The 26,609-nt window shown below is 33.6% G+C and overlaps 6 protein-coding genes, 2 long non-coding RNA genes and 1 other non-coding gene across 27 annotated transcripts in view; 5 read left to right on the top strand and 4 right to left on the bottom strand.

Moving 5' to 3' along the window:
• LOC126872776 (uncharacterized) overlaps positions 1 to 6,549 on the bottom strand; it is a 34,349-nt gene extending 27,800 nt beyond the window's left edge. The window contains exons 1-2 of the mRNA XM_050632937.1: positions 5,617 to 6,549; positions 5,216 to 5,263 (exon numbers count right to left, since the gene is read on the bottom strand). Coding sequence (XP_050488894.1) covers positions 5,216 to 5,263; positions 5,617 to 5,892 — 324 coding nt within the window. The 5' untranslated portion in view covers positions 5,893 to 6,549. The remainder of the gene's footprint in view (positions 1 to 5,215; positions 5,264 to 5,616) is intronic.
• A 343-nt stretch (positions 6,550 to 6,892) lies between these two features.
• Positions 6,893 to 8,276, top strand: LOC126872794 (probable 28S ribosomal protein S16, mitochondrial). Of its 2 annotated transcripts, none has more exons than XM_050632980.1 (3): positions 6,893 to 7,120; positions 7,189 to 7,428; positions 7,802 to 8,276. In XM_050632980.1, exons 2-3 carry the CDS (start codon positions 7,303 to 7,305, stop codon positions 8,096 to 8,098), a joined length of 423 nt encoding a protein of 140 aa, XP_050488937.1. In that variant the 5' UTR covers positions 6,893 to 7,120; positions 7,189 to 7,302; the 3' UTR covers positions 8,099 to 8,276. The 2 variants fall into 2 exon arrangements, with proteins under 2 accessions (XP_050488937.1, XP_050488936.1); XM_050632979.1 differs by having other exon boundaries at positions 6,893 to 7,130.
• A 123-nt stretch (positions 8,277 to 8,399) lies between these two features.
• On the bottom strand, positions 8,400 to 8,493 carry Trnai-uau (transfer RNA isoleucine (anticodon UAU)). Its single transcript has 2 exons — positions 8,456 to 8,493; positions 8,400 to 8,435 (listed from the first exon to the last, which is right to left on the bottom strand). It is a non-coding gene; the product is annotated as a tRNA-Ile (tRNA).
• Positions 8,494 to 8,697: 204 nt separating this feature from the next.
• LOC126872788 (uncharacterized) lies at positions 8,698 to 10,313 on the bottom strand. Of its 2 annotated transcripts, none has more exons than XM_050632969.1 (5): positions 10,165 to 10,313; positions 9,795 to 9,917; positions 9,499 to 9,709; positions 9,293 to 9,422; positions 8,698 to 9,217 (listed from the first exon to the last, which is right to left on the bottom strand). In XM_050632969.1, the coding sequence occupies exons 2-5, from the start codon at positions 9,914 to 9,916 to the stop codon at positions 8,796 to 8,798; spliced, it is 885 nt and encodes a 294-aa protein (XP_050488926.1). In that variant the 5' UTR covers position 9,917; positions 10,165 to 10,313; the 3' UTR covers positions 8,698 to 8,795. The 2 variants fall into 2 exon arrangements, with proteins under 2 accessions (XP_050488926.1, XP_050488927.1); XM_050632970.1 differs by having other exon boundaries at positions 10,159 to 10,305.
• On the top strand, positions 10,275 to 11,464 carry LOC126872795 (protein POLR1D-like). 2 transcript variants are annotated; one of them, XM_050632981.1, is made up of 3 exons: positions 10,275 to 10,373; positions 10,500 to 10,616; positions 10,859 to 11,464. In XM_050632981.1, exons 2-3 carry the CDS (start codon positions 10,594 to 10,596, stop codon positions 11,064 to 11,066), a joined length of 231 nt encoding a protein of 76 aa, XP_050488938.1. In that variant the 5' UTR covers positions 10,275 to 10,373; positions 10,500 to 10,593; the 3' UTR covers positions 11,067 to 11,464. The 2 variants fall into 2 exon arrangements, with proteins under 2 accessions (XP_050488938.1, XP_050488939.1); XM_050632982.1 differs by having other exon boundaries at positions 10,295 to 10,373; positions 10,429 to 10,616.
• A 597-nt stretch (positions 11,465 to 12,061) lies between these two features.
• Positions 12,062 to 14,069, top strand: LOC126872783 (pentatricopeptide repeat-containing protein 2, mitochondrial-like). The gene is made up of 5 exons (XM_050632964.1): positions 12,062 to 12,280; positions 12,464 to 12,987; positions 13,063 to 13,359; positions 13,531 to 13,635; positions 13,708 to 14,069. The coding sequence occupies exons 1-5, from the start codon at positions 12,199 to 12,201 to the stop codon at positions 13,852 to 13,854; spliced, it is 1,155 nt and encodes a 384-aa protein (XP_050488921.1). The 5' UTR covers positions 12,062 to 12,198; the 3' UTR covers positions 13,855 to 14,069.
• LOC126872807 (uncharacterized) lies at positions 13,859 to 17,071 on the bottom strand. The gene is made up of 2 exons (XR_007692207.1): positions 16,931 to 17,071; positions 13,859 to 15,105 (listed from the first exon to the last, which is right to left on the bottom strand). It is a non-coding gene; the product is annotated as an uncharacterized LOC126872807 (long non-coding RNA).
• The window catches only part of LOC126872779 (glutamate-gated chloride channel), a 38,603-nt gene continuing 26,840 nt past the window's right edge, over positions 14,847 to 26,609 (top strand). For 2 of the 14 annotated variants that reach the window (XM_050632943.1, XM_050632942.1), the window contains exons 1-3: positions 14,847 to 15,056; positions 18,231 to 18,298; positions 19,427 to 19,548. In XM_050632943.1, the coding sequence (XP_050488900.1) occupies positions 18,240 to 18,298; positions 19,427 to 19,548 (181 nt within the window). In that variant the 5' untranslated portion in view covers positions 14,847 to 15,056; positions 18,231 to 18,239. Of the gene's footprint in view, positions 15,057 to 16,931; positions 17,003 to 17,206; positions 17,353 to 17,637; positions 17,800 to 17,888; positions 18,159 to 18,230; positions 18,299 to 19,426; positions 19,549 to 25,486; positions 25,555 to 26,609 lie in introns of those variants that run through there. The other 12 variants (XM_050632951.1, XM_050632950.1, XM_050632947.1 and 9 more) reach the window with 11 other exon arrangements.
• On the top strand, positions 21,716 to 25,401 carry LOC126872804 (uncharacterized). 3 transcript variants are annotated; one of them, XR_007692202.1, is made up of 3 exons: positions 21,716 to 21,734; positions 21,812 to 22,761; positions 22,995 to 25,401. It is a non-coding gene; the product is annotated as an uncharacterized LOC126872804 (long non-coding RNA). The 3 variants fall into 3 exon arrangements; XR_007692203.1 differs by having other exon boundaries at positions 21,812 to 23,096; positions 24,148 to 25,401; XR_007692201.1 differs by having other exon boundaries at positions 21,812 to 25,401.

Raw genomic sequence — 26,609 nt, 5'->3', positions numbered from 1 at the left:
ACCGTCTGCTCAAACCGAAACAAACTTCGTGAAACCGTGCGTTCTCCGATCCACAAACTTCCACTTTCTTGAGCTTCCAGTGCATCCATAGTACCCGAATCTCCAATCACTAAGCAATAAATCCAAGCTTCTCTGCCTAGAAGCGTAACAAAATGCAATGCAACAGAGAACGAACGGCAAAGATTGTAAATTGTAGGCAAAATGAGAGAAAAATCAGTGGCAAATAGATGTCGCTTGGAATCATCAGCCGGCAACGACCGGAAGAGTTTGATTAATGGTTTGTTCATTAACGAGCGGCGCAGATAGAAGAGGTAGCGGGAAAGGCTACCTAGTTGTCCACGGCTCTGGAATAATGATCATCCTGGAAGGACGGCGAGTCGGGACAAATTATCGTGTACGCGACAACGATACCTAACTCGTGCCCTGTGCACGGCTACTTCATTAGAAAATGCGTGCATACGGACTATCCATTATAGAACGATACTACTCCCCGTTCCTTTCTCGTCGACCAACTCTATCAGCCAACCAACAGAGCCACGCTTTCGCTTCGTCTACAATCCACAGTGTTCCTGCTGAGAAAATTCCCGTAATCCGCTTGGCTCCAGCTCTGCCTTCCTATCTTGCGTTACGTACCAGTGCTCCAATATTAAGCTGATACGCAAGAAATCTTGTTTTTCCAAAGGTCCAGTTTGCCAGCTGCGTGTAATCTTGGGAATTTTCGTTCCCTGTTATATCATTATACCTAGCAGCATACCGTATTCATACGGATTTTTTAATATACGACACCGTTGGATGCGCAATGAAATCCAAGTTTTTGAAGTATCGTTCGGTGCTTTCGAGGCAAACATATCATTTTATATTCCGTAAGTTCAGCTGTTTATGCGCAGAACTAACTCCCTTTTTACAGTCCTAGACTTTTTTAGCCCCGGATGGGTAAATTATACGACAGATTTGTTGAAGCAAACTATTACGTATTTATACGGATCTTCTTAATAGCATAGGGTGCAAAACGAAGTGGACATTTTTTTAGATGTTACCAGATATTTTCCAAGCGTATTTCTCCGCTTTTAGCAAGTTGGATCGCTTATGCACGAAATTAATCCTTCTGCAGTCCTGGGCTTTTAGTCTCTGATAGATCATACAACAGAGATAGATAGTTGTACGATAGGGTCGTTGAATCAAATGTTTGGCTCATCTTCCGATAAAATAGAACGTTTCTCGGTGTTATATCGTGACGTGCAAAATCACACCGATTTTTTGGACATTTATTCAAGCTCTTTGACAGTGACGAATGCAAAATGACAAACGAGAAGAACACACGTCAAGGAGATATCTGTACCGGAAAGAAAAATTACGCGCGTTGCACTTTGAACCGTCGGGAATATCGCTTGGGAAATGTGAACTTTCTACGAGTGCTCTGACATCGAATAACGAGATCCTTGGAACTTTCACAGTTCAGATCTTTGTGCTTAAAGTTCCCACTAGAAAATCGTCGAACATTTCCGCCAGCTTCTTGCCACGAACGTTACCGATTTACATCGTCAAAGATTTCATTACTCCTGAAATCTTAATATCCTACCCTTAGCAATCCTAGTCACATTCGACGTTACATCTTGTATGACTCATGCTCCATATTAGGCAAATATCTCGGTACCGTTTTCTGCAAAATTTCCTCTGTCATTTGCATATTACTTAATCAGATGTAGAACGCGATAGAACAATTCACGAGGTTGTTCCTTCTGGTAGCAAGGATACGTTTACGTTTTTAAAAAGATATATATATATATATAGAGAGAGAGAGAGAGAGAGAGAGAGAAAGGAAAAAGAAACAAACGAACCGGCTTTGTACAGCTGTTAAAAAAGAGGATTTCACGGGAAAGGAAATGAACGGGTAATTTTGGTAGACGTGTGTACGTGCGTGCACCTACATCCTGGTGGTCACGGCATCGAAAAAGAGCAGGATGGTGACGTCACAGAAAAGGAAGCAACGCGTGTACGGGTCATCGTTGTCTGAATACGTATATACACGTGCAACGAAAACCACGATTTCACGGGCGTACACTTGTGGACAAACGTACAAAGCTACCAACGAGTGGTGTATATCTCGACTGATAATTACGGAAGGGGCTCGAGCGAACTTCCGCTCAATAAAAGCTACCCGATCTCGACAACGCAAACGCCTCGACCGATGTACTTGCGTATAAAAGCTTCTACCTGAACGAAAGCATAAAGCTTTCCTCGAAACCGGTACGGATTACTATGTACCGAGCGTTAAAATCATCGATCATCCAGGTAACTATGCAACGAAAACTGTCAAGTTGTACATCCAAAATATATTACGGTGGTACTTCTACAGGTTGCTATTGTAACTACAGCTGTTTATTGCTGATACTTTCTTTTTTATATCTGCAATGAACATAACTTTTAATATTACAGCGGCAATATACGAGAAACGAGAAATTTACTATTACGACCCTGCAAATGTTGGCAGGTTTTTACGACTGCAACAGGTATAATTTCCTAAACCTGTGCATATCCTTGAGAATATAACAACCTGTGTATAACAATATAACAACCATATTTCTAAGCAATCCTACTAGGACAGGTAAGACCTCTTAGGTTCTTGTGACAATCGTACTCGACGATTATCCGACGATTCTGCAACTATAAACCGTACACGACTGGGACAGCTTTCTAGTAAATCTGATAACCATATCTCTAATAAAAACATTCGTATACCATCAATGAACAGTACAACCAGTCGTTACTTGAAAACGTTTCTTACGACAATAGAAATTACTATTCGAGCAATTTTCCATCTTATGAGAGATGACTCGCTGCGACTAATTAAATCCACCTGTATAGTTAATACCCCAGAGAAGATGAAAAAGTACGGCGTGTCGTTCTGAAAGAACGAGCATGACCTTGAAATCTCCTGCACCTTCGCTGTATGTATATTGGTAAGTTACGTTCTCCGGAACGATAGCCTACTTTTTCAGACTAAACCCAACAAACATTGGCTAAAAATCCGCATGCCCGCGACAAGTAGAATTCCGTAGGAAAGTGGAAGACGCGAAATAAAATTATTACAATTAAAATTCGAGCAATAAATAATAATAGCATAATGCGTTGCGCCGATACTGAAAGTTATATCTTCGAAGATGAAACTTGCACTAGAAAAAAGCCAGGATTCCTTACTTTTTCCGATAATAAATCTACTTTTTTAATTACGTTAGAAATGTTGTTAATTACATTAGATATAGTACAAAATGATTGGAACACGGAATCGACGAGCCGCGTTACGATGAACATGAATGGCGCATGAATCACCGGAAGTCCATGATATTTAACAGTAATAGAACTTTCATTAACCGGGAAAGCATGCATCGCGATTTTATACTTAAAGCGCAGGCAAAATGGAATAATTAATCCGATCGTTCTTTCCCTATAATTGAATTGTACCGGAAGTTTTACATTCTGCGCGACATTGACCGTGTGAAACTAGCTCAAGCCATTTTCATCGATCAAACTGGTCTAACTAGGTTTGCTACTTGCATTATTCAAGCGTTTAATTAAATCTTGCAACGAGACCAAATATTGTAATCGTTGGCAAAATTCCGATCGAAGGGGCAGCGCTACGAGGATATTATAAAAATATAATAAATATTCTTACTGTTTCTTTTTTCATAATTCCTAGCCAATTTCTATAGTCTTAGGTTTTAATCACTTCCTATAAACAATTTGCAAGTGGATTAAGAATTTGAAACTGTAGCGTTAGACTGAAAATGGCAAAAATTTCACTGGAAAAAATGAAGATTATCGGGTGAAAAACGCAAAAACAATTTAAAAATTCAATGGGTTATTTAATAAGCCAATGCTGGCTTACTAATGTAACGGATAACTAACTGGTGGAATATTTTCATGATTTTTGCGAAGTCTATACGATGAATATCTTGTAATTGCTAGATTTTCAGATTGATTTCAACTTTTGCCAATATAATCATGACAATCGTATCCCAATACAGTGCTAATGAGATTCAAAAATCTTTCCTATTACGCATATAATATATATTCACCAAAAATGTCTATCAATGTTCAAATACTTTCGTGAGTCACTAGATCTACGAATACTTTCCAATCGAAAAATAAACACGAAATGAAACATAAACAAATTAGAACGGTGAAAAGACGCGAGAACAAGAATGGATGATATGTATTATACATATTTCGATTAACTGGATAAAAATATAAAAGATACAGTATACTCTCCTATAAATGTACTATAAATCTAAATGTCGGTCTTTAATCTTCTAACAATAATTTTCTATAACTGCTCGCATCTTTTCGCGAGTCACTATACCTATTTCCGAATTGACTTCGAACAGTCGATGGTTGTTAGGGCAAAATCTAAAATATTATAAGCTCTTATATAAGCTCAAAAGACGATAATAACCGGGAACGCGAAAGCGACAATTCTCGGAAGATGCGGACAACGGTACAAAACAGAAATGTCAAAATAACTGAACTGACCTGACTACCGGTTGGTCGCGAAACATTCAGGCGGCGAGCCGGTTTATTTTCAGTATTGCCGCGGTATCGTTTCCAGTTGGGCAACCCTCTATTTTCGAGCCGGCAAAACGATTCACGCTTTTCGAATTGTTTCGCAGAAACAATCGAAACGGAACGACATCGGTCGAACCGGGCAAAAAGTTGCTCTTTCAGGTTAGAAAAACCCGGTCACAGTGCTGCCAAATTGCAAAGCTAATACCAAAGTAATTTGATGCGCATGCGCAATGTGAGACTCTCTATTTCTTAAATATTCCTATGCAATTTTTATGCAAATATATTACAATTGAATAGATGTTTCAGGCCTAATATGTACTTATTGGCGTATAAATTTGTATAGAGATAATCGTAAAACACCAATTACTATAATCTGCTTATTATCGTCATGGTAAAGTATATGTATTTAGTAGAAGATAGAGAACCGACGCGCGAAACAATCTTTATTACTAAGTGACTTTCGTAAAGTATTGATATTATTGGTAGTCACAATCTATGAAGAGTATTATTTTTTAAATAAGATGCGATAAAGTGAAAACCATAACTTTAGAAGAAATACAGTAGCATCGAAACTTTTTCTCTGTAAAACACCTTTTTATAACACAACGCATAAAATTATGCTATAAGAATAGATGTAATGAAATAAACTTACAGCTTTCAGTGTCTTCAGTTCGCTGATATCCGCCGAGGATTGAACAGGCTATAAAACAGGAAACATAACGTTAAAACACAAACATAGATAAAAAAAAACAATTACTAAATTAATTCATAAGTAATTTTAATGAATTTATCTCTGGTGTAATATGCACGACGGGCTTCTAACAATCGATACAAGGGAAGATTTATGTAACTAATAAAAAACAATATCTCTATACTAGAACTCGATGCTTCACATAACGCCTTATTGTACATAACAAGTAATCTATATTTAACGCAATCCATACTCCATTTCCGTTCAAGAAAATATATCTACTTATGACGAAAATACATGACATAAACAACTTGGTTAATGAGAGGTTTAATAAAAATTAAAAAAAGAAAGAGAATATTTACCTCATTCGTTTTCCAATGGTTTGGAGAGTCCTTAAAGGCGTTATTATCCACGACGGTCGTTATGTCACTTCCGAAATTGAGGAGGGAGGTGAAATTATTGTTGTTGCCATTGGTCTGTGTATCATCTTCATTAGTCGTGTTGTTAAGGAGCTCGTAATCCAGCGATTTAGATTCACGACAATTGGTCACAAAAGAACGCGCAAAGTTACTTTTGAAGTGGTTCGACGACACTTCACTTCCAAGTGCGAATCTCACTTTCGGTGTATTGGAATCCATGATTCCGGATTTCAACAAATCTCGCGATCGTTAACAATAAAAAAAAATCAACCTGCTCTCCCTGAAATCGAGGTTATTCCCTTTCGAGATATAACCTGGATGCAAAATGACTACAAGAAAAGACGGTCTCGTAGCGCATCCCGCGAATATCGACGAACACCACCGTTAACCGTTGATTATAATTAATAATTCTAGACTCCTAATTATCTTGCCGGTTTTCACTTGTTTTCCGCGGCCACGTCGTTTTATATATAAACATCAATAATTTGTTACTTTGTTACGCGAAAATTGAAAATTATATTGACAGGAATACTAAATGTGAATTCATTGATTAATTCAAGATTATTGTATGCAAGGAAGGATATATGATTATAGAGAAACTTGTAACACCTCACACTACCGATGCACACAGAACGCCTGTGCATGTCAAACTGACAACGAAACCATTCGGTTGAACGGATTCAAGTCCTAACCTCACCCCTCTATTCCAAACATTGGAAGCATCTGTAGGGATTCACGTGTTGCACATGCGCTGACCCAAAAACTGTACACCATTCGATTCATCGTATAAATTATCCTTCTACCTAAATTTTATACGGAAATTTTATAAACAAAATCTCTTCGATATAATTAAATACAAGTTGTAAATATGAATAACAGCATTATTATGATTTTTATAATGATTAAGATTCATTCGTAAATTCGTTTATAGTAAATTCTATTTATGAAATATGTTGAAATCTCTTTTGAATTATTTTATGAATAGCTAGAAATTCATGCAAATTTTTTGAAATATGAAATATAATATAATATTTATTATATCAATTGTTTCAGTTAATACAAATACGTTAGCGCCAGGTAGCACTAAGACTGATCTTTGTTATAATATTTATTATATCAATTGTTTTAGTTAATACAAATATCTTAGCGCCAGGTAGCGCTAAGACACTAATCTTCATTAAGACTCCCCTCTCTACATTAAATATTTTTTATGGTTATTAATTAATTTAATTATAAAAAAATATTAATATTTTTTTATTTCTGTATAGGGATACTAATAATTAAAATATTGTATTTAAAATATATATACTGTACTTATTTATTAATTTCCATTAAATACTTTTGTAAATAGATGAATATTTATTAAAATTAACTTAAATAACTCTCGTTTTGAATATTAATTTCTTTTACTTGAAGTAATATTGACTATCGTAATGATTAATTAAATGTAATATCAGGTAATATTCTACTATACATAGATTCCAAATTGTTGATGCCAAATTCATATCTTAATAGGTTGTCCAACTAATCGCACCTAACATAACCTCCAATGATGAGCTGAAGTCTTTTACGTGACAGAGTTGTAATTTTGTGTTGTAATATAACTTGAACTGATAAATATTTAACGAAATGCCACGTTTACCATTGCATCCCTCATCGGGGATTGGTGTTGTGAATGCTTTCTATCCTAGATCGATACGATTTGTTCGTTATGGATGTGCTAACAGACCTTTTTATCACATTGTTGTTATGCCTGTAAGTGTTCACAAATGATTTTTAATTAAAACTACAACCATACTACTTTTTAATAAAAAAAAAAAACATTATTTTATGTCCGTTTATTCATCTATATAAACATATAACTTTTCGATATTTAATTTTAATTTTTCTATTTGTCAGTCGCATTTTTTTGCTATAATTGAATTTTATTATGATTTCTTTTTTAATACATATAAGTTACCAAGTAAATAACATAGTTATTTACATTGTATATAACGTTGTTTCTAATACAATAAATTACACAGACTTGGTTGTTTACATTTCTATAAATAAAATTCTTACAATGAAACTTCTTGATAAACTCACTAATATAAATCTATAAGTACGGTGTGAACTAATTTCATTTCAGACTAAAAGTGGACAACATAAACCCCCGATAGAACAACTAGGTACCTATGACCCTATGCCAAACAAATACAATGAAAAATTAATTGCTTTAAATTTTGAACGGATACAATATTGGTTGGGACAAAATGTAACAGTATCAAAACCAGTAGCAATATTGTTAGGACTTTGTGGTTTCTTTCCAATACATCCAAAAACATATATGAGAGCATGGAGAAATCGAAGAAAAGCTGCAGAAGAAATTGAAAGAAATAAAAGTGGAGAATCAGAATCGCGAACAGAAACAGTGGCTACGGGCTAACATATTTTAGTTATTTTATTTATATTATATATTTAGTATGTAAACAATGTATGCATTTGAATAAAATTGTTACTAAAAATAAAATGTTAAATTGGTTTAATAATACATTTATAAGAGCTTAATAAAGGATAAAGTATCCAATAATGTATGAACAGTACAAATAAATATACTTATTAGATTTCTGTCTTAAAACATGTTTAATACGATAATTAGTTGTATGTAATAATCAAACATAGAAGATGTAAGATATGTTTTACATGTTTTAAATTCAAATATTATGAACTTAAACATAAAAAAAAATTTCCCCAGGTGAGGCTCGAACTCACAACCCCGGCATTGCTCACAAATTTACTGTCATATAAGTACCGTGCGCTAACCGATTGCGCCACTGGGGAGTTGTACTTTGCAATTTCTTATTTACGTATATAAAGACATTAATCAAAAATATTGATCAAAATAGACAATAATTGTTAAATACATCTTAATACGAGTATTAAAAAGATGTTATGTCACAAAAAAGAACAATTTCACTAATTCCATACTTCTTAACATAACCTGTATATGAAAATATGAAAATGTTAAAATTATAATGCACCAAATATATTTGAAATAAATATTTATTGATTCTTTATTATCATACATTATCCGACGATAGTTTATTCAGTAACGTTTATAATAGTTTAAGTTTAAAAAAATATTACTCCATATCATCATTAATTTCCGACTGATTAGTATCTTCATACATGTCAATAACAGAACATAGATCATCCCATAAGTCAATGACATTTTCTTTTGTAAGGTTTGGTTTGCAAAAATTTTGCAGCAAAGATTGATTTTCTTGTGCAAACTTTGCAGTAAGAGGAAAATGCTGATTACATATATTATCAGTTTTTTCAGGATTTATGACAAAATGATGCTCCATTTTCCAATACCGCTCCGAAAACAATACTGACCATTGAAGTATTAAATACACATGCTTTACGTTTTCAGTTGAATGTATATATACTAAAAATCCACCATTTTCTTCTTTACACTGTTTACAACTTACATACTTCCCATCATTCAACTTAGCAAGTATCCTTTTTCTTACCATGTTTTCCTCACTGTATTGTGAAATTGCTAGAAGAACAAATCTTTAATGTTTAAGTACTACTTTCTCGTGTTACACATAAAATTATATAACTTGTAAATTACCAGATGTAAGAAGTGAAAAATTTTTCATTCTAGTCATATTTTGTACCCAAGATTCAATCTCCAACATATAACATTTATCAATATTTATAAAATGACATGTTATATCACAAATTTCAAATTCTTTTTCATCCTAAAATATAGCGAAAAAATAATACATCAAAACAATGTATTTTATTATAGAGGTAGTGTTATTTTGTGTTATATACCTCCAATTGTACTGTTAACTCTACATATAAATTTAAAGCTTTCGTTTTTAAACAAGTTGTATATTTATAGACATTATCATGCAACCATTTCTTATCTGTATCTTTAAATGTTATACCAGAGACTCCGCAAGAAACATTACATAGTATATGTGTATATTGTCCTTGTAATTTTTCTTTTGTGTTATTACCAGATTCTGCAGTTCTTGGCAAACTGATTTAGAAATAATAAAAATTAATATCAAGGATATAATAGATTTGATATAGAAGGATAAATTTAAGGATAAATATAATACAACTTTAACATAACAACTTCTTGCTGATTTTCCTGTTCTTTTAATTTTTCAACTAAGTTATTTGCTTTTGCAACAAGTTCATTTTTTAATTTATTTAACTCAATCAATTCAGGATCTTCCATCATCCTAAAATAGAATTAGATTTAAATTATTAATTAACTGAATATTTGAATTTGTATAATAAATAGATAATTTTATTTGATATATTTTTAAAATGATGTGCATTTAAAACAATTACATGCAATATTCTCTAATACAATTACATACTTATAATTTATCAAATTCATGTACTTTATTTTCAACTATTAAAATTACTTAGATGTAAAATTTAAGAAATGCATTAAAAGTATGCTAGAATATAATTTACCATTACCAAATGATATCTTGCAGATTGTAAATAGTATCACTCTAATATTTTTGTATTCAAGTTATTAAAATATTATAAATTAAATATCACGAATGAAAATATATAAATATAGGAGGTATTCGTAAGCGCACATAACTTAATTTGTGACATAAACTTAACCTTAATTTATACGAACATCTGTTTTTTATGTCAACACGGGAATAATGTACATAAAGGTAGTATAATTTTATTCTTATTATAAATTTACGTGATAACTATTTGTTTATTTAGTATGTAACAAGAAGAATATTAAAAATCTTTCTACTGTCTGTAACGAACAATAAAATTCATTGTTTGTTAAGGAACAATTTCGTTCGTCTGTGAAAGATATAAATTAACGAGAAAGTTCTCATGTTTTGCGTGCAAGGGTTGAGAAAATTATAAAATATTGAGAAAATGGATGATGAAACATTAAACAGGTGAGTTTAGGCTTCACTTTGTTCATGCTTCAATACAAAGGTTAACTTGTATTATTTGCATATGTATTTCATCAGAGATAATAAGACGCTTTCAAGATCATAAAATAATGACAATAATGTAAAACCTGACATAATCGGTTTGTTGAGAATTAATAAAATTATTATATTTCAGAATACTTGCTATAGTCTGTTTGTTGAACTAATTTAGGATATAATATAGAATTTTTTATTTTGATTTTTAGACTCGCAGTTGAGGCATTATTAGAAGAAGCTAAGATTGGGGCAAAAAGAGCAGAAATAATGGGACCCAGTGGATGGATAAAACCAAAGGAATCTATTAATAAAAGATTTCTTCATTCAACATTACGTAATGTTGTTCTTTCAAACAAATATCAATTAAAAAGAAGAAGTGAGAAAAAATTGCATATATCTGACAGTACATTAAAGTAATTTTTATTTTTTGCTCTTAGTATAAGTATTAGTTCTTTGCAACATTCTTTACTGTCCTATTAATTTAGGATTAAATCATTCAGTATCATGAAAATCTATGTCATTTAGTACCTATTAAGTAATTGTAAGTTTCATTTTAAGCTGAATAAGTGTAATATAAAAGGCATTCACTTAAATATAATGAAAAAAAATTAGTCACCAACGATAGTTAAAGTGATGGAATAAATTGATACAGATTTAAAGATGCTGAAAATTGTAACTAATACAAAATTTGATAAATACAAGTAATCGAAAGAGAATTTTAAGCATGAAAGTATTACATAATATAGCAAAATGTGATGTAATGTAATGTACAATGTAAAGTAGCAATAAGGACTGAATAAATAAATTACAATATATTCCTTGCATTAACTTTATAAAAATATACAGCATAGATTAATAAGATAGAATAAATGTTAAGAAAGAAGAATGAAATAAAAAACAATGCTAGAAAATGTAATTACTTATTTCAGAAAACTATAAAGTTTTAACTACTGATTAATTAATCAATTTAGCTGTCTCGTTTAAAAATGTTTAGAAATGCTAAGTTAGTGGGCAAAAGTTATTTTTATGAAAATTATCTTAATTTTCACGTGTTATATGTATCGTATTGCATAAAAAGTATTGATTCTAATTGAATGCAACATGAAGTAAATGATCGACTAATTAGGACCAATTTATTTTAGAAATAGAGAATTATTTTATATTTTACAAAAATATAACATATTTTAAAACAAATTATAGTCCAAGCAAGATATAAGTTCATCCGGTAAAAATATTTTATTTATTTATGAATTTGATTTTACTTTTCAGAAACTGCTTAAAACAGATAAAATAATCGTTTTATTACATTAAAAAGTGATATAATTGTGATAACAGAGCATCAATTATACCTCAATTGTACTATTGATCATAGTTGTCCATAAAATCGGAAACTACGTGATTTTCTCTACTATCATTTCCGTTCTAGTAGAGAACATGGGTCTTTTACGTGTTTGAAGCGTGAGGAGTAGTCGAAAGTTTGTTCGTCCAGTCTTGTTACTATACTGATATAACTGATATTAAATATAAAATATTATTTGTTCGTTAAACCATGGCGACCAATCTTCGAGGACTTTGTAGATTAAATATTTCTCTGGCAAATAATGCATTTTTCAAGTATAATTTTATAAATGGTACGTTATATTCTTAACCTAAACCTGTACTACATGGACTTAAATTAGAATAACGAGTTCAAAAATGACCATAACGCAAATAATATGAGAGAAGAATGGTTTCAAATATTAATATTAATATTGATTCTAAAATAAATAAAAGATTTCCGGTTGATTTTTAATAGTACTTTTTTTTGTTTGTAGTTGGGGTTCGGTGTATGTATACGGAACGAGACTTAGGCGTATCATCGTATGAGAATACGAGATACGTATTTCGTAATCAGTTTATGACGATAGAAAATACATTTCGTGAAAAAATGCAGGAAATATGTGAGGATCAGAATGGAGTGGTATATACAGAAGATTTAAAAGCAATGATACATTTGGCACAAGCTAATGAAAGTGATATGCAACTGTTAAATAATATGTTAGAGAAGTATATTCAGAAACAAGAAGAAAAGAAGTTTGGTAAATACATATTTGGACCAGTTGTAATGAGAATGTATTATCATTTGAATCAACCAAAATATGCCTTAGAAGCATTTGATAATAATGCATTGAAAGAAAGCTTTGATTACCGCACATCTTTCCGTATTTTAATGTGTTTGTTATATAAAAATGATATGTACAAAGAAATGAGAGAGGTATACCAGAAAGTTTTGGATAAGAATGGTATGGATTACATTAGGAGCTGTAACGTCTTAATGTATGCAGGATGTCTGAAGGAGGTACTTTTTAATTAGTAATTCTATATTATATTAATTAATATTTTAGGTTTTTAATTAATCACATTTTTTATTTAGAATACTCCAGAGGCACTAGAATACGCATTAGGTCATTGGAAACAGCAGTATGATAAAATGAAGCCTTCTATAAGAAGTTGTTCATTGTTATCGTGTTTAGCGATTAAAAATAATAGACCTGAAATAGCTCTGGACATATTAAGTACAATACCACTAGATAAAATTATGAGTGTTAGAGGTCTTAAAATGTTGGCATATGTGCATTTGGGACGATATATACAAATAATTCCTATCTTGAAACGTGGATTAGAAGAAGATAATGTTCGTGTTAAATCTTACTATTTTTTTGCTGATGTGGTATGTAAAATTAAAGTTTATTGCTGTAAAGTTAATTCAATATCGGTATTTATGTGCATTGTTTAATTTGTCCTGTTAATTATTAGTTTTGATTAAATCAGGCCTTACGTAATAATTATAGTATGGGTTTCTCTACATTCTTCCTTATATTGCTTTATATTCGCTTTACAGATGTATGAACTAGAAGAAAAATTGAAGGCAGAAAATGTAGAAGAAAGCAAACAACTACTTAATTTAATAGAACAAGCAAGAAAGCAAGATTTTATTCAAACCAATGTAAGTTACAGCAATTTTGTAGAAATTTATAATTATACTTTGTAATTAATGTATAATTTTTATTTTTTTAAGTATACTTTGGAAGAATTTATACTAAAGCCAATGATTTTGACAAGCCGAAACAGAGGAGCCTCAGAAAATATGGATGACAAAAAGAGGTTTAGAAATCGTCAGCAATACCAATCACAAGAGAAAACTGAATTAAAAAATTATTTCTAATGCATTTTCTTAATTTCTTCATCAACAATTAATTACGTATGATTTTATCAACTTAGTTGATGAAGAATCTTTTCTATCAATGGATTCCGCAGTCAAATTGTATCCTTGATCGATAAGTAATATGTTTTATCCGTATTTTGTAGGTGTAGTTACTGTATAGAATGTAATTCTATGAAGTAAATAAAATAAATTCAGAAAAATGTAAAAGACTGAAATACGTGTTGTTTCTTTCTTATGCATGTGTTTATGAAATTGCTAGCAAATTTTTTTGTAGGTCACAATAAAGTATATCTTGCTCTTAAAATTGCATTTTATGATGTTTATGATGCTGATGTTCTACGTGATAATACGTTTACATAAGATGAATTTATAGACATATACGTAGTTTCCATGATCTACTATTCTATTTGTCTTACTAGAATCTGCGATAATCGAAAAATTATTTTTAATGATTCAAGGTGCATTTCTCTCGAAAAATCATTAGAATAATCGATAATTAAAGCGTTCTATATAAGATACATCGGTGCGATCAATCGATATAAACGATCGAATTTGATTTAGCTTTCGGAAATTTCGATATCGTTCCGATATTAATCGAACGAAAGTATTCTTTTCATGAAATTCTGCCGAATAGGTCTGATCGTCGATAACGTGCACTTTGGAAATGATCAGGAAACATTCGGGAAAAGAATATGGAAACCTTTGTTTACGGTAATATATATGATTCTATCGGTACGTGTGAACATGTCAATTGATGCGGTCATGTTGAAAATCATGATATTTGGAGGTAGAAGAGGTACGAGTGTCAGACGAACGGTAGGTGGGACATGTTAGGCGAGAATTAGTAGCGCTCGTGATGGTAACCGTACGAAACGAAGGAAGAAAAGGACGATGCATCATACTAGCTCCGTTGCGATACGGGGTTTGGGGAGTCGAATGACGTCATGTTGCTAAAGCGACGCGGCAACGCTAAGCGTCTGCGTGGGTCGACGGGTGTCTGGGCCAGGATCAATAGCGTGCCAGCAACCAGGTAGTAGGTGTGAGTGTATGTAGGTTTCTGAACGGTGGCAGTCCAGGAGACGAACCTTTCGAGGTAGGACATTTCACGAGTCGAGTACAGTTCCAGTGTCGTACCAGAAAGCGCCATGCCAGTATCACTGCATCACGGAGCCCTCATTGCCTAGGATTATCAGCTTCTCCAGGTAACTACGACTTTTCTCTTTTCTCATATCGTATCGCTTCGTTTAGACCCTAAATTAATACCGGGTAATGACAATTTGCAAACGCATCCAGAGTGTTGTGTGCAGCAACGATTCGGGGCCACCACCCACGGCCAAACATTCCAAACGTCTCCCTCAAATGCATTTCAACCGATTATCCTCGTTAATCACCATGTACTACCGTATTAATTTATTTTACGATTGGCTGTGGCTGGACCAGTGTGAACGTTGAAATTTCTGCTTGATCAACCTTTTTCGTGAAAGGGAACGAGTCGAAGCCAGAACAAACGAAATTGATAGAAAAATCGGCGAGCAGAGTTCAATCTGGTCTGGTGGTCAATCGAGGTCGTAGTATAGGTCAATAGAAAGATTGACAAGGAAGACAGGGGAATATAGACAGACTTAGATAGAATAGCGAAACGAGATGGAGCTCGTGGTGGGGATTGTGCGTAACACAGATATGGATCCCTCGACTTCTGTATGAATGTTGGTTGTCTAGTCGCTAGGAAAAACATAGGCTTGCTTTGTTATCGCGAACTAATGACTAACTCGTTACCGTACACCCTCTCTCGGTGGCGTCACTGGGGATGCCTCGTTACACGTTTCATCCCTGGCTATTACGTGCAACTTGAAAAGACGCGTAACCGAGAAACAAGAAAAAGAAGGAATAGGAGATCAACTACTTTCTATATGAGATATTTCCCGTATGAAATGGCACAACATTTTTTTCACCACTCTTTTACACGACGGTTTTGTAAAGCTCGTAAAGTGAGATGAAATGTGTCGAGCGGAACAAGTCGAGTGTATTTTACTTGATTAAAATTAACGCCAGATGGAGGTGTTTAGCAACGGAGGGAAAGCAATTACTTAAAAACACGTCCATGTATCCAGGATTTGTTTGATAAAGAAATTTATTCACACTCTTGCTTAAGCGCTCTCGAGAAGCAGCAATACAAACACGTTCCGCGCATACGTGTACACACATACACACACGTACATATATATATATATATATATATATACAAACGCTTACGTATATGTATATGTATATATACACAACTCACGTATACTATATACACATCCGATGCTGACCTAATTCGTATGGAGTACCGTTCGCAGCAATCATTTGCCTTTCGTGTATCCTGTTGTCGCTTTCAACTTTCAGCTTCTCGCGCGATTTGCGTAATTAAATGGAACGCGCGATGCATCGCATTATTCAATCGACCCGTTCCATTTACTCTTTTTCCAAGAACAAGAGAGCTCGACGATATATAATAAATTACATGGAATTCACGAATTCGTCCAATTTCCAAGATAACGTTAATTACAAGCCGGATAATTCATAGTTTCGTCGATTCTCTTAATGAAAATCCATTTTTCGTGCTCGGTCAAACCCACCTTTGTCACTTTCTCTCATCCGACGTTTACTGCAAAGACTAATTACTAATTAACCGATTTTCAGTTAATAAAATCACCTGCTTTCCCTCTCACCTTATTTATCGCCGAAGCTAATTATTAATTAAGCGATTTTCATGGAATGCAGTTTCAAAGCGGATTCGATGATCGAGAAGGAGGTTCTTCATTTCATGAGAAATCTATAGGCATGTTCGTTTTTTTTTTTTTTTTTTTTTTTTTTGGAGGCTGTTTACTGATTAACGATACGTGCCTGTTTTCGAAAGTTCGTCGTTGTTTTCTCCTCGAGTTATCGAGCCGTTTACATTCGACGGTGATCAACGCCGTTGCGATTTTATGCGTGTTTGAGCGGCGAGGAAAACATCGATCAAGGAAAACAACGTATACACAGGCGGGGTGGCACGTTTGAAAAACAAAGCTGCCTTAACTGTATGGTCACTTACGGTGTCTGGCAGTGTAGTAAGTCAGTGTTCGGTCAGACGCTCGCCCAGTAGAATCGGTCCGCGCAAAATCAGGCAATGTTCAGTTCTTCAAAAATATACGAGTTTCTGTACTCTTCCCTGATTTTCAAATAATCTCCACTCTTCTTGGAGAAAACATCCTTATAAATTGCTAATCCTATTAAATTGCTGTGAAATACAGTCGCAGGATTTTTAAGTGTTTAAACAAAGTTAGAGCGTCTTATGTGTATCGTTTGATTCCAAGACAATGCCTGATTTGTTCGGTCAATCGTTTTATGGTGTTTTAAAAAAATATTCAAAGTCCTGATTAATTGAACATTGAAACTCCAATAGTGTGATAATTTCGGGAAATAAAAATTGATTCTCAAGCGTCGAGCAACAGTCAGACGTTGGATAGTTAATCGGTTGCAATACACATTTTCTGAGATTTTCTGATCCAATCTCTGTTAAAAGCTTCCAACATAGTATCGTAATTCCTGTCCGACGGTCGTTTATCATGTTTACAGCTACACGTACATATGTCTGTATAACTTGGCTTCGCTTTAAATAGGCAAATTTCATCGCGTCTATCTTCTGGAAATTATTTGATTTTTACTTGCTCCACCGGGATATAATAAATTTTAGCGTGCTCATAGAACTAAATTACGGATATTTATAAATATAATAATATATTCATGACTCTGCGTATTTGTGGCATACAGCTGATAACCCGTTGATGTATACTTTTATTGCTCGTGAACCGTGTTCGAACCGATGCATATATTAAATTTTGTTGAATATTTTAAGACGAATTTAATTTAAAATTCTCGTTAAAACCGAGCTCAAAACATTCCCGATTAAGTTTATACGAGGTAATTAGAAGCCAAACTAGACAGTCGCATTTACAGAAAATTTCCCAATTCCGGCATTAGAATAGACATACGTATGTTTAATTTTTCAGAAACTAAATGATTAACTTTGATAGAGTCAGCCAATTTGACTTTTACGTGGCTCGTATAAATTCCTAATAAAAGTTAGAAATCGAAATATTTATATTTTCCGATCGAATTGAAGATAATATAAAACTTTTTCTTCGTTTTAATAAGTCTTTTCTAAGGGGATCCAAAAGTAGAAAACATGCATAGGAATTATTTTATCGATTCAAATATTTCTTTTGTCAGAATTATTGCTATTTAACCTACTAGACCATACTTCAATCACGAATGAAAACGTAAACGTCAATTTTCATTAACGAATTAAATTCTCTTGTAGCATTAAACAATGATTTATTTCTGCATTACAGGCTGCCGCAATGTGGCCTGGAGTATTGAAGTTATTGGTGTTACTAACATTCTTGCTACATCTATCAAGGTACGTTTCTCATCCATTCTTTGTCATTCAAGCTTCTAATTGCAGGAATCGATATCTTGCATTTAATAAACAAACTAAATACTTTGGAAAAATAACTGTAATCCGTTAATTTAATAATGTTATTGGTTAATAAATTATTGTGCAGGAAGTTCCAGCGAGCAACGTTTAAGCTATTCGCGATCAGAATCAAATTTTCAACTTTTAATGACAAATTCCAGCTGCTCAAATTTAAAATTTATTATCAATTCGAGGTCCAGAAAAACAACAGAAGTCTGAACGAAGATAAGATTATGCAATCAATTAAATCTGTTACTTCCAAGGGTTGAAATATAAATTTTGCATCAATTTGATGTCTAGAGAAATGAAGAAAATTCTGAATAGATCAATCAACACTATAATCTATAATTATAAATTTCAAGTTTTCATATATAAATAGATTGTAGAGTTTTAAGCACTTGTGGGAAATTTGAAGGTATAAGAATGCACACAATGCATATAATATGCAAAAATATATAAGATAGATTGGCACATGAGCCAACAGAAAATTCGAATTTAGAGAGACTCATATTATTGTACCAAGTTGTACCAAGGTCTAAAGGCAAACGAGCTCCGGACAGATTGTTACTAAGATTACTGGTAATCTTCAACTGGAGTTACATAACAAATATAACTTTGAACTTCTTGTAATAAGTCCGTCAATACATATATATGAACGTATTCCCTAGAACATAGTTGAATTGTTATCCTTTCTGCGATCTCTACTTGTACTTGTACTCTGTACTTGTGTTCACACTGATTTTAATGTAACCAACTATTACGATTTCATCCACTCGTTGCATTATTAAATACACATACACGTTTAATCCACCTCAGATATATCATATAAAATATACAAGATAATCGAAGTAGTGTATTTATTATAGTATTTAATACACGAAGAAAATTTCTGTTTACATTCCGCTTCTTTCATTATGTTCATAAAAGTATAAAAGACGCATCAAAATGGGCATTCTACGTATAAGTTATAGATTAATTTGATGTCTAGAAGAACAAAGGAATTAAAAACAAGCAGCAAGACGATAGAGTGTAAAAAAGATGTTATTTATATATTTCTTGTTATGATTGCAGATGTGCGCAGATGCAGAAAAAGGTGGTGAATTTCCGGGAAAAGGAGAAGGAAGTGTTAGACGACATTCTAGGACCAGGACGGTACGACGCGCGTATCCGGCCCAGTGGAGAAAATGGAACAGGTGAATATATGAATGTTCTTTTTTTACGTCCATTATTCCTTCCAGTCTTCCTTACCAAAAGAAAAAAAGAGAAAAATCGACCAATTATACCAACATTGTCATAAAGAAGTCGGATACGATTAAGAAGACAATGAAGCCTAAAAGTTTAGCTTGAATAAGCCTCGGATAAAAGGGTAATTCGTTTTGTCAGCTGTACCGCTTACAACAGTTCTAAATGAAATTCTATGATACTGTAATCTGATCAAGAGCCCTGCAACTGGTTATCTAGCTGATATTTTGTCAACGAAATCACGGATTAATTAATGCGCTATTCTAGTCGTCATTAAATAGTCCACGTTTTTGTAGAGCAACTTGCAAATGATTTGAAAAGTTAGAACAAGTGTTTGAAACATTCTTACGTATATTCCAACGCGTATATTACTTTAATAGATACTCTGTTACTTTAATAGGACTAGCGAACAGAGAGTTTCGAATTATAATGTATATGAATCTTATTATTTTTGTGAAACATTTTTTTTATCGAGACGCCTTCAAAATTCTGCATATTCTAAATTTGTGCAATCTCAATGTTAATTTCTTTCCTCAAACTAAAGTTTCATTTAATTCTCGTTTCCTACGTATATATATATTCCTATGTATATATATATATATATACACACACACACATATATATAGAGAGAGAGAATTTTTCAAACTAATCAATACTCGAGCTTCACTGTGAGGCACTTGTTAGCGATTCTGAATAATCTAAAGCGATGTTGTCGGTTTGCCAGTAGAGCGACGCATTTGAGATTCCTATCCGTGAGAATTAATTGTAAAATTGAACTATTTACTAAACTGGAAGTGCCACAATTATCCGATCAATATACCATTTAACAAGGATATCATATTTATCATATTTCATAAAATAAGCTTTTAATCCTTTCTTCAGCGAGCGATATAGATAAATAATACTTTACTGGAGGCTGATAAATGTTTTCATTGCAAAGTAATTGGCTTTTCTCGTAAATTAATCATTTTCTACTTGAAACTTTTTATCTCAACCGTTCCAAAATTTATTTTTCTCCCAATTAGCTGTGTCACTCGTCTAGCAAACCAACGATATGCCACGGACAGAGCTCGATTCCGCAAAATTTCGTGTTTAACTATAACCTGCCGTTGATTTGCACAATTCTTACTAACAGGCATAGTTGTCACTACTCAAAGAAAAAAATTGATAATATATATATATATATATATATATATATATATATATATATATATATATATATATATATATATACATACAACGATATGAAAAAGAGGGAAAGATCGAATGAAAGATCGAATGAAAACGCATTCGCAGCCGAGGACACGTATTCATGGGGGTCGTTATAGGCTTTACACCCGGCGAAGCACGTAAAACGTTTTAAGAAGTAAACGTGTCAAAGAGGAACAAGCTACTGTATTCGAGGTAACATCCCCGTTGGCAGTGTGCCGACAAATTGCAGGCGTGACGAGTTTTGCAGCGGATCGGGGAAACAAAATGCGTCCACGAACACGACTTTTGTTGGAATCGATACCGGTAGCAATGGTCAACGACGAACTGGCACACGATCCGCTGTCATTCCGTGACAGCGAGTACCAGATCACGTAAACGAATCGTGTTCATACACATACGGACGCTGGCTTCTATGTAGTAGAGAATGCACATGTGGAAATACTATCAAGCTTCTAGGAACATCTTCTTGTAATAGAGCAATGAAATTTCTCGAATAATTGGCATAAGTGACCTATTTTATTCTTGATGAGCTAACAACCTCGTTAATTTAATATCTACATTGCTTCAAATAATAGGGGAACATGCCATGTTTCAAAGTTATATGGTCGAACAAAATACATGATACCAGTGGCAATTGGCTTTTCCTTTTTTATAAATCCGAAGGTCAATTTTCTTTCTTAAAATAAATTTTATATGAATTCTGGGACGAATGTAGCGTAGGATGAATGCTTTCAGAATTTTCAAATAATGAGACGAACGAAGATACTGGAGTTGTTAGCAATCTTCTTTTGAGAGTTTGCTTTTTAAAATCTGTCACATTTTCTATGGGAACACACACATGTGATACTGTTACTGTTGCATTTAAAAAATCAAGATTTTTCTCCGGATCCGCTTTACGTCATCTGTAAAGAAACGATTGCCGTCAGTATGTTTCTTCTTCAATCTTGTAACTCTCACAAGTAATATGTTCATGTATTATTTGAAATAAGGAAAATGTTTTAGGTAAACGTAGCTGGTAGGACACCCACGTCTGTCAGAAAATAAGAACGAAAATTTAGATTTCTATTGGTAACATTCGAGATACTTTCATGTAACTTTATCCCTTTGGAAGATCGTTTTGATAATCGTTGTAAGTAATTTCATGAAGAGTATATTTTCAGACACTGATACTCGTATTCTCAATACAGAGTGTTTGAAAATCACAGATTAGGAAAGTGCAGAAGAATAGAAGATACATTTTTGGTCTAATCGATTTACATTCGTTTCTGTTTCACTTTTTATGTAACAACGTTTAATAATTATTATTAAATATTTGTTACAATTTCTTACTTGAAAATTCCTGAAATCTAAAACCGAAGGACTCAGGCTTTGTTCCTTAAAAGTAAAAGAGAACCGACGATACGTTTATTAGACTAAAATGTATACTTTCCTAACTAGTAATATTAAAACGCTATGTCTATAGCGCTGACATTGTCTCAGTATATTTCTGGAAAATAAGAATACTTGCAACTCGTCAAAATTTCAACACAATATTTCAAAAGCGGTAATTTAAAATGGTGAAACTTTTGATAACGATAAATAAAATATCTATCGTGTTGCACCAGGATTTATCGAAAATGTACAAGTCACGTTAAGGAAACAACGTGAGGAGAACACAGGGATCAATTTTGCTTCTGTGTGAGATGGCAGTCGCAGCATGACGTATTTCACGTAGCCTTTCGCTTATCTGACAGAACAAGACAGGAGATCAATATGTTTATATATTCATTTATTTTTTTTTCCAAAGAAATTTGAATGCAAAGTAGTGTACGGTGGTAATCTGCCAAATTTCCATATCGTGAAGATATTAAAAATGGAGATAATGATGGAATGAAGGAGGAGAGGAGAGATGGACAGGGGGATGATGCTGCCTTGCTAGGAAAAAAGGGATGATGACACTTGAGCAAGCGAAGGTTTATTATTTACATATTTTTTTCTGTTTATGTTTTGTCTTTCTTATGCGAATGAAGTGGATGGAAATGTAGACAAGATACCTCTATTCATATGTATACACGACATGCATACATGAAAAAGAGTCGCTTGTTGTGTCTTTATCATTAGTTTCCATTTTAGTTTCCTTTTTATCTTTTTAATACTTCTACAAATTCTACTATGACTTTCCTGCTAAAGAAATTTGCCCTCTCAGTTGCAGTGAAGCTTTTAACCATTTTAATACTGGTACAAACGTTGACTACGTCAAACTAATGAAAGTTGTCCTACTCTCCTTGAACATAACTTTTTTTCTAAGGTTAGTTGAAATTTTGACTGATTGGTTAAAATCTACGTTTATTGAATAGCACTCTGCGTGATTCTTTTGTTTCATTCGTAGCAAATCTTTACGGATTTATTTAATTTAATTGAAGCAGATACTTGTCAACCCTTTCATCTCCAAATTACGTAACAGCCTAAGAACGTATCTCTGCAATATTTCTATCCAGAGAAACAAGCGATTTGCACAAATATTTGGCATAAAGTTTATTTGGAATTCTATCATTACAGTCTGACGAGAATAACACTCTATTTCATACGATTACTTTGTGAGAATGAAATTACGATCCTACTATGATATACGAATTTTTATCTCTCGTCTCAGCAAAATAAAAGAATAGAAATTTTAAACGCTTCGAAACCGAAACGAGAAGCACAACGACGATTCTTTCATATTTTCCTCGAAATGAAATAGTCGTTCGACGATAGAAAACTACAATTGGACAAAAATTGACGTAATAGGGTTAACAGGTATCGGTATCCAGGTTGTGGGAAATTTTTCGATTACTCTTCACAGTCTCTCTATTAGCCGCAATTTTCTTCCTCGCTGGAATTTCCAACGTTCTAAATTCCTACCAGCGAATCACGTTGCGAGCTAAGTTCGATTAGTCCTAATTATGCGCCCGGAACATATTCCATCTCGCGTAACTGTCTGCTCTGTACAAAACACCGTGTAGAATTTCAGACAATGGCATTGAACGCCTCGGAAAATTGGACCGCGAATTCCTATTGTTCGATAGGTCAGAGAAAGTATAGTATATCGTCGATAATTACAGTCGACTTCGTACCGCCTCGAGGTTCATGTTGTGTCACGAGGGTTTCTTTTTTTTTTCTTCTTTCTCTACCATTTCCAGATGTACTACTCGTTGCCCTTTCTTTTCTCTTTACCATCAGACAGCATATTTAAAGAGCAGCGGTTTTCCCTTTTTTCCTGTTTCTCTTTCTTTTTTCTCTTTTCTTTTTTTTTTTTTTTTTTTCTTTTTGCGGCCACACCAATTTACAGCCACAGACGAGTTTCTAATTAGAAACAGGGAAAGATTTCGTTGCAGCTGGTAGCTATGACTGAGAAACACAACCGTCTGCTTGTTAATCATTGTTACATGATTGCTTCTTGTACCGTACTCGAGCAAAGGAAAACAGAACGAAATGGGAACAGTTTATCGGGTTTACTCAAATGGCAAGCGAAGGTAAGATAGCAATTCTATCTATATTCTTACGATGGATCGAGTAACTTACGATGAAACAATTAATCCAGAAGAATAACCGAAATGTTTTAACAGCGGAGTTCGTTCCGTATATATGCTGATACGGTTGTATAATTAAACACGAGGGATAGATAAAACAGTTAATGCGTCTAAATAAATAAAAGGTTCCAAGTAAATTGGGACAGATAATTACACGTTTATAATTTATCGTAGTTACATGTACTGGCAGGGTGTTTCATGCAGCGTGAATAAAATTTCGATAATTCTAATAAATGTTTACCATTGCGAAACAATATATAATAAAATACCTTCAAACGTATGGAATTTTTAAGGAAAATTCATAATTTCTTTCGATTATAAATCATCGAGAATGCACAGTGAACAAGCGTACTTTTACTACACCCAATGTAAGAGCGATGGACTTTTATTTTGACAATCAGCCTTCGTTATCTTAATAATATAATAGTTTTACGATATTGCCGCTGATATTGCAAGAACTTTGATAATATTTCTCTAAGTAAATACCATTGAAAGTTCTTTGGAAATCTCATGAAACAGCCTGTATACATGAAGATCTATTCTTAATGTGAGAGTCCGATTACCAATCTGTTTCGGTATCTGTGTCACAGCACTTTGCCCGTAGCTTCCGAACGTTCTAGACATTTAATCCCCTAATCCGTAGTAGAGACCTACACACCGTGTACTTTTTCTACTTGTTACACGAGCACATCCGAATTCTCGATAAAAATGAAACAAGCCTACTTTGGTACAACGTTCCCGTATATGTGTGTATCTAGCCACAATGTATGGCACATACGAAATGACTACAATCCCAGCGATTAGGACAACTTACAAGAAGTCTACACGAGGAGATGGTTCGAAAAAACGATTGAGGATTTTCGTCTAATTTTCCCCCTACTCTGTCCCCTTTACCTCGACAACCCTTACGAAAGAAAGTAACACGGCCACTCGTAGGAAATTTGGAAAAAAAAGAGAAACGAAAAGAACACTCAAGGAAACGAACAAATTTTTGGTAAACGAAAGTAAATCACAAAAAAAAAAAAACGAAACAAATAAAAAGACAAAACTATTCCAGTAGAGTATTGTAAGACACGAAAAAAAAAATTGACTGACTAAAAGGGGGCTCTATTGTTTTTGCCCTTAGATGGGCCGGCCATTGTCCGGGTAAACCTGTTTGTGCGAAGCATTGCGACAATTAGTGACATCAAGATGGTAAGTATACATTAAACCAATCCAAAACTCTTTACAACGCGGTGCAATGCCATTTCTCTCTTGGCGGGTACTGTTTCCTTATTTTTCTGTTGCTTGCAATGATTAAAAGTAGGCGCAATGTAGGTCTTAGAGTCTCGATAATCAATTTCAGAAGCAAAACGAGAACCCAAAAAAAAAAAAAAAAAAAGAAGAAAAGAAAAGAAAAGAAAAAAGTAAAGAACGTACAAAAGAAAAGAAGAAAAGATTGTTGAACAAGGCCTCAGCATTTACGCGAACGGCGACCATAACAATGGCAGCAGGCCAGCATCTTGTCCCTTCTCCGTTACCATTCATTATTATGTCTACACTATCCGTTTCTTGCCAGTGATGCCAGATTTTATAAGAATTTTTCTGGGAATTGCGTGTTAATTCGACAGAGAAAATCCGATAAGGAATCCTAATTGTTGATCTTGCGTGCGATTTCTTACGACTCCAATACAATATCATAATTCGAATAGGTCTTTTTTTCATTCAAACAGAATCTTTTAATTCGACAGAGAATTATGCGAAAATTTGTCTCGATTGAAACAAATGAATCATCATCCGATAAGTTTTTCATGCAACTGATTACAATTCGAATAGAGGAAATCTTTTTAATTTCATAGAGAACGATGTGAAAATTCTATCGTACGACCTATTCGAATTGAAATGGTAAATTCGCTCGATGAAATTTCGATTGGAATCGAATTCTACAGTCGTGTGGAAATCTTCCATTTATATACGCCACTGAATAAGATTCCAGTACGATATACGAATTGCTAATGGTACGTAGGAACAGTCGTTAGAAATTCGCACGAGACCTCTGTCGGGTTTACCCTCCTGCTAGAATCGCATTACGTCTAACCGATCGCAAAAGGAAGTTTGCATTAATCGGAACATTAGGAAAGATCTTTCTTTCTCTTTCTGTAATAATTGGGACAGCGATCTTTCCTGATGCTCTGTGGTTACAGTCATACGTACGAACATTGTCCGGAAATTCAGTCATTTCATGTATGTGAAGAATCGCCTAGTCTTGA

Source organism: Bombus huntii, chromosome 14, assembly GCF_024542735.1.
Source record: "Bombus huntii isolate Logan2020A chromosome 14, iyBomHunt1.1, whole genome shotgun sequence".
Lineage (NCBI taxonomy): Eukaryota > Metazoa > Arthropoda > Insecta > Hymenoptera > Apidae > Bombus > Bombus huntii.
The sequence above is the reverse complement of the archived record's forward strand: the minus strand, read 5'-3'. Positions and strand labels throughout refer to the sequence as shown.